General features: G+C 40.9%; 2 protein-coding genes across 2 annotated transcripts; both read left to right on the top strand.

The window, feature by feature from the left end:
- The first annotated feature begins 508 nt into the window (after positions 1 to 508).
- On the top strand, positions 509 to 3,459 carry Cyp4g15 (Cytochrome P450 4g15). The gene is made up of 7 exons (XM_076898324.1): positions 509 to 755; positions 858 to 1,055; positions 1,458 to 1,710; positions 1,939 to 2,146; positions 2,229 to 2,420; positions 2,518 to 2,755; positions 2,849 to 3,459. Exons 1-7 carry the CDS (start codon positions 524 to 526, stop codon positions 3,211 to 3,213), a joined length of 1,686 nt encoding a protein of 561 aa, XP_076754439.1. The 5' UTR covers positions 509 to 523; the 3' UTR covers positions 3,214 to 3,459.
- A 608-nt stretch (positions 3,460 to 4,067) lies between these two features.
- Positions 4,068 to 6,335, top strand: LOC143425725 (uncharacterized). The gene is made up of 7 exons (XM_076898727.1): positions 4,068 to 4,278; positions 4,362 to 4,589; positions 4,653 to 4,828; positions 4,906 to 5,031; positions 5,124 to 5,235; positions 5,453 to 5,578; positions 5,969 to 6,335. Exons 1-7 carry the CDS (start codon positions 4,068 to 4,070, stop codon positions 6,067 to 6,069), a joined length of 1,080 nt encoding a protein of 359 aa, XP_076754842.1. The 3' UTR covers positions 6,070 to 6,335.
- Positions 6,336 to 6,588: the final 253 nt, after the last annotated feature.

Here is a 6,588-nt window from a genome sequence, read left to right as displayed (position 1 = left end):
GGAGAAATTTCATCAATTTTTACCTATCGAAGTAAAGTATCAAAAAGTATAAGTAGCGATTTCTATATAGATATTTCTCATAAACGATGACGTCTCATAAACATAAAGAATGACGTCCCACTTATTACAATTACAGCAGGGCCACACATATTTTTAACGCGATACCACGAAACACGATGAACACAAATAATTATAGATTCCAATGAAAACGGCGAACGCAATTAATTAACGTTACGATCTTCTGCTTAAGTAGGGGTGGCCGTAGAAAGGTCTGGTTATAAAAGACTTTGCGCAAAGTTGAAGAACCAGTTCGGTGGTGGTTCGGCAAGAAGAACTCGTCGTATAAGTGATAAGAAGCAAATTGTACAGTGCAACAATCAAGTAAGCGTTAGAGCGACGGTATCTCTTTCCCTTTATTCTACCGGTGAAGATTTAGAACGTTCGTTCTACGTATTACCTTTACTTTCAAAGTGACGTGAATGAACAGCCGAATTTAATTTAGTTTGCAGATATAACCGAGATCATGTCGTCAACCGCGCCGGAGATGGTAGCTGCCGGTTCCGTAGCGGCCGCTGCAACCACCGGATTTTCCGCAACCACTGTGTTCTTATCACTTCTGATCCCTGCTATCGTTCTCTACTACATCTACTTCAGAATCTCTAGGCGTCATATGCTTGAGCTCGCGGAGAAGCTGCCAGGCCCGAAAGGCCTTCCATTTCTTGGGAATGCGTTAGAACTTTTGGGAAGTTCCGATGGTAAGTACACGTATTTCATTTTACACGATTCGATTTGACGAAATAAAATCAACTCATTTGTCTAGAAATGCGTATAATATATTAATGCGTATCGTTGTACAGCGATTTTCCAAAAGGTATACAGCCAATCGTTTGATTACGGTGAAGTGGTCAGGCTATGGATCGGTCCCAAATTGGTCGTCTTCCTCTACGATCCTCGCGACGTTGAGGTAATCCTTTCCAGTCACGTGTACATAGACAAATCTGATGAGTACCGATTCTTCAAGCCATGGCTCGGTAACGGTCTCCTGATCTCTACCGGTAAGATTTTCTAATTTCTATTCTTCGCCTGAAACAGAGGCATAATGGAAGATAGCTTAGATGCAAGTAACAGAAGTAGCGCGGAAGGAAAGAAAGGTGGTTTTTCGCGGGACCAGCGACGCGACTACGTAATCCAGCCTAAGAGGCGGCATGCAGTTTCACGATTGTATGCGCCGTGTTATCGTAACTTTCTCGCAGTCGGAATAGTCTTTTTCTCCCCTAACGAAACTCTCGCGGTCGTATTTATTCGGCCACGTAACAGGGCATGACAAGCGTACACGTAACAACGTCACGCGTGCGTCGCGTTCGCTTAAAACTTTCTTTCTATGCCGCTCCGCTACTTCTCTCCGACTAGGAATAACCATTTCTTTCGAATCCAAAATACCGGTAACTCTATCGCAGGTCACAAATGGCGTGCCCACCGTAAACTAATCGCACCGACTTTCCACCTGAACGTGTTGAAAACCTTCATCGACCTGTTCAACGCGAACTCTCGCGCGGTTGTCGAGAAGATGCGCAAGGAGAACGGCAAGGAATTCGACTGTCATCATTACATGTCCGAACTCACCGTCGAGATTCTTTTGGAAACTGCCATGGGCGTCTCCAAGTCCACTCAGGATCGTAGCGGATTCGAATACGCTATGGCCGTGATGAAGTACGTATTCATTTTCCCGCCCGCCTTACGCAAACGTTTTCTTTCTCCGGAGAAAGTTTGCTAATATACTCGAACGCACATGCACTGGACGAGTTTATAGTCGGCGTTACGTAAGCGTGGCAAAGTAGACGCATTTCTACCGAGAATAAAATAACGTAGATATTGCCTTCTACCTATACAAATGATACCGAATGTCGTTAAATAATTCTGATGTAATTGTCATTGTAGAATGTGCGACATACTGCACTTGCGTCACACTAAAGTATGGCTCAGACCCGACTGGCTGTTCAACTTGACCAAGTACGGCAAGGATCAAATTAAACTGCTCGAAATCATCCACGGATTAACGAAGAAAGTGATCCAGCGCAAGAAAGAAGAGTACAAGAGCGGAAAGAGAAATATCATCGACACCAGCGCTGAAAAAACGGAGACCAAGGTAAAGACTGACCCTGACGATGGATGATGCGTAGGAATTGTCGTCGAAACTGTTTTGGATAATATTATTTTCTTATACTCAGACTACCGATGCCACCGTGGAAGGTGTTTCGTTCGGACAGTCGGTTGGTCTCAAGGACGATCTCGACGCTGACGATGACATCGGTGAGAAGAAGAGGCAGGCTTTCCTCGATCTCCTGATCGAAGCTGGACAAAACGGCGTCATTCTTAACGACCAAGAAGTCAAGGAACAAGTGGACACCATTATGTTCGAAGTAATATTTTAAACACGTTCCGCACCTGAAACATAAATATCGTAAAAATACTGTTTGTTAATATTCGTGTGAAACAATGAAACGGTGTGTTTAAAAGGGACACGACACGACTGCCTCCGGGTCCAGCTTCTTCCTTGCGATGATGGGTTGCCACCCTGACATCCAGGAAAAAGTGATTCAAGAGCTGGACGAGATCTTCGGCGATAGCGACAGGCCCGCCACTTTCCAGGATACCTTGCAGATGAAATACCTCGAACGTTGCTTGCTGGAAACGCTTCGAATGTATCCACCTGTGCCAATTATTGCACGTGAAATTAAGACAGACTTAAAAGTAGGTTAGTATATATTGGATTAGGTATCTCCTCGTCAGAAAAAAATGTTATACCAAACAATAGCTGCTGAATAATCGAAACGATGAAAATTTTCAGCTTCTTCGGACCTCACCATCCCCGCTGGCTGCACAGTTGTTATTGCTACCGTTAAGCTGCATCGTAACCCAGCGATCTATCCAAACCCAGATACGTTTAATCCTGACAACTTCTTGCCGGAGAATACTAGTAACCGCCACTACTACGCCTACGTGCCATTCTCCGCTGGTCCACGATCCTGCGTAGGCCGCAAATACGCGATGCTCAAACTAAAGATCGTCCTGTCGACGATTCTCAGAAATTTCCGCATCAAGTCCGACATCAAGGAGTCCGACTTCAGACTACAGGCTGACATCATCCTGAAGAGAGCCGAGGGATTCAAAATTAGACTCGAGCCAAGGAAAACGGTAGCTGCGACCGCATAAAAATAACAAAAAAAAAGAAAACTATTTAAGTATAAAAATTAAGCAATTGCCAGGCTTGCCGCGTAATATCTACAGACAAATTCAGGGCACTCCGTTATGTGCAAGCGCGCGGACGTTAATCTATCTTCTAAAATTATTTAATTATATATAAACGTACTGTATATTATTGTCAACTGTGTATTTTCTATTCAGATTGACGTTTATTTTATGCAATAAATTATGCAGCCGTAGGGTTGCGAAATCTGAGCATACGCACGTTATTACACGTCTCTGAGGCAATGAAGGCAAAATATAAACGCGAGAAAGAATACGGGGTGAAATTTTTATCGAAGGAAGATGGTAAAGTATGGTCGAACAGCTCGTCGGATAGTAAAATTACCGAGTACATCATCAATCGACCGACGCAGTTAAAAACGTTGCCTCAAGCCGAGGGAAATGAAGTGAATAAAGTTATAGCTGACTTAAAAGCCATGCTACCTGACATAAGTCCAGAAGATGTGAGAAGGTTCTTATTAATCTTGATACTAGTTTCATCTCTCACGCGAACGCTATTAATTGCTACATTTGCACCGACATAGATATTGTATCCCGTATCACGAGGCGATTCTTCTCGAGCTCGAAGAACAGGGGTACCTCGAATCATTCCGTCACATGAAAGAATTTCTCGAGGTTGATGAAAAGATTGTGGAGAAAACGCCTGAAACGTTATCGTGGAAGAAACCTTATTTGAAAGATCGGAAGGATTTTATAAACCGTCTTTCAGACGGTTTGATTGCTTCTGAGAAGAGCAAGATGCGAGGTACGATAAGTATCGTTCAACTGTATCGGTTTGGCTAGTTTAATCGATCAAATAAATGCGAATAATTCATTTAGGTGACCACGTAACGAGAGCGAGATCGCTGTTGGACACCGCTTTGTATTTTCAGTCAAAAACATGGGAATGGCAATGGATAACCGAGCGTCTCTACCAGGCGGCTCTTTCGGCTGCGGAACTGATCGAACACGACGATTTTTACATGATAACGCTGATACGTTACTTGTATGGTCGATTTATTTTTTACGAATGTTAGTTGAGGTTCCAAATTTTCACGCGCGAACTCTTTTAATATGTACACCTTCTACCGCTGTTAAAGAGGAATTGAAATTAGTACAGAATCCAAACGAAGCCTTGGATTATCTGAGAAAGGCGCGCGATGGTTCGGTGAAGAAATTGTGGAACGCATCGAAATTGCTGGGTATCGAACAGAAATCTATTTTCAAAGAGTGCAACGCACTTCTCTACAAAGCATTATTGATCCTCGCTCGCAAAAAACGCTCCGAGAATGCCGCTTTCGCGGTAGAGGCGTGTATCGAGGCTCTAAACAGAGCCACCGATGGTAAGTTCTAGATTTCAGATGAAAACGTCGTTTAATCTCACTGAAATAAGAATGAAAATGCAGCTGAGAACACCGAATACGTAAACGAAGCCTATTACGAGCTCGGAAAATGTTACGTCGCGACGAATAACATTAAAAGCGCGTTGAAATCTTTCTCGAAGTTATTAGCACTAGCCAAGAGGACTTTGGACGTCGAAGGTGTCTGCAACGCGCACATGGAACTAGCTTTCGCGTACAAAGTAATCCTATTCGTTTTCTTTCCGTTACTCGATAGTTTACGGTTATATTGTAAACGCAACTCGCCTCTCGTGCATAGCGATTGAACGACAACGATCATACGGAAATACATTTAGAGATGTGCCGTGAAAATGCTGAAAACTTTCACCTTTTCGAGAAGCTCGCGGCAGCGCATTATCACATTGGCGAGCATTACCTAAGTCAGGTATCGATAACAATTACATATGGATTACAATAATTTGTTCGTGGCATACAAAAAAAAAAAGAAAATTACATCTTCAATTTTAATCGATACAGGGAAAGCTGTACTTATCCACCAGCAATCTGGAAACAGCTTTGAACTTGTACAACAGGCTCGACTTGTCCCGCGAAGCTGATCGCGCGAGATGCATCGCAGGGATTTCTAAAGGTTCATCCGCGTCGCAAACAAATTTTATATATAATATTAACACGCTGCTCGTTGTGTCGTTGCTTATCATTTTGACGAGTCTTGTTTCAGTCTTCATTTTGATGTGTCCACTTGGATGTAGAAACACGAGCGCGTTTGCTTTGTGATAAGGGTGTTGAGAGTACAAAGTGTTTTAAGAATTACATACTCGTAGAATTACGCTTTTCTTTTTTCGTAGGACAAGAAAGAATTGAGGAATATCTCGATTTATTGTTACAATGCGGCGAACATGATAAAAACGCAACGATAAAACTTTGCCGATGGAAAAGTGATAGAGAGCCATTTTGGAGCGAAGAGATACACGGTAAACCGATATTGAACTTTTATCTGTTATTCAATCAGCTACGCACAGCTACTACAATATACAATCTTATCCTTTTTATTAACTGATTTTATATACGTATCTATTCTATGTACATACTTCATCTCTTAAAAATCGTTTTTTTTTACATCATATAGACTGTACCACATATACAATCAACACACGTTTTACACTGTTAAATTCTATATGTGTTTATTTGAAATACTACAGTCACAACGAACGTAACAATACGTCTATTTTTCTTGACCTTGTTACTTTAAGAAATCTACATATTTCAGATGAAATTTCGAATAGATTGTTCAACGTATACAAACCTAGCATTTTTATTGGAAAATTATTGATTCACCTGTATATTTATGACAATTGTTTCAGAGTTGAAATCGGATTTGGAAATTCGGTGCGAAACTTCGAATACATTTTTATCGTCGTCGTCTTTTGAAACTCGCGACGATCGAGCGATGTCACGGCCTTAAAAATCTATCACGCAACAGTAGCGCTTGATAAAATTTATTATTATTAAACGTATTCCTTCGTTTTTTCCTTTTTATTTCATTTAATACTCTTATTTGAATAGTTTACATCTAAATATAAAAGAACGTTCATTTCTTTTTCCTTAAAATCGCAGTAAATCACGAGCGAATGATTTACAAAGAATTTACGTTTAACTTGTACCTTCCATAATTTTATCGGTATGATTGTGCTCGAAATGAAAATATAAAAACGAGGAACTAAAGTAAAATGAACAACGAAATCGATGATGCTCCTTTGTATGATATACATTTGGTGTGTTCGTTTTGATGTACATGAATATACGTAAAACATGTTTAATTGTTGATTCTTAATATCATTTTATATAATACTACAGTTTCAGATCTACGATGAGTGCATTGCTACGGTGGTTTAACAAAATTCTGAACCGATCCAAATAAACAACTGAAAAGGTTCAAAAGTTGTGCCAAATGATTACATTTAGAGAATATCGATTATTTTCG

Source organism: Xylocopa sonorina, chromosome 7 (genome assembly GCF_050948175.1).
Source record: "Xylocopa sonorina isolate GNS202 chromosome 7, iyXylSono1_principal, whole genome shotgun sequence".
Classification (NCBI taxonomy): Eukaryota; Metazoa; Arthropoda; class Insecta; order Hymenoptera; family Apidae; genus Xylocopa; species Xylocopa sonorina.
Note: the sequence above shows the minus strand (reverse complement) of the source record. Positions and strands in the feature narration are given on the sequence as shown.

Bases quoted from the DNA above. Each gene is read 5' to 3' on its own strand.
- Cyp4g15 (XM_076898324.1), top strand. From the start codon at position 524: ATGTCGTCAACCGCGCCGGAGATGGTAGCTGCCGGTTCCGTAGCGGCC. The intron at 756-857 runs GTAAGTACACGT...ATCGTTGTACAG, and splicing joins ACTTTTGGGAAGTTCCGATG to CGATTTTCCAAAAGGTATAC. The intron at 2,147-2,228 runs GTAAAGACTGAC...TCTTATACTCAG, and splicing joins CTGAAAAAACGGAGACCAAG to ACTACCGATGCCACCGTGGA.
- LOC143425725 (XM_076898727.1), top strand. From the start codon at position 4,068: ATGCGAATAATTCATTTAGGTGACCACGTAACGAGAGCGAGATCGCTG. The intron at 5,032-5,123 runs GTATCGATAACA...TAATCGATACAG, and splicing joins GCGAGCATTACCTAAGTCAG to GGAAAGCTGTACTTATCCAC. The intron at 5,579-5,968 runs GTAAACCGATAT...CAATTGTTTCAG, and splicing joins TTGGAGCGAAGAGATACACG to AGTTGAAATCGGATTTGGAA.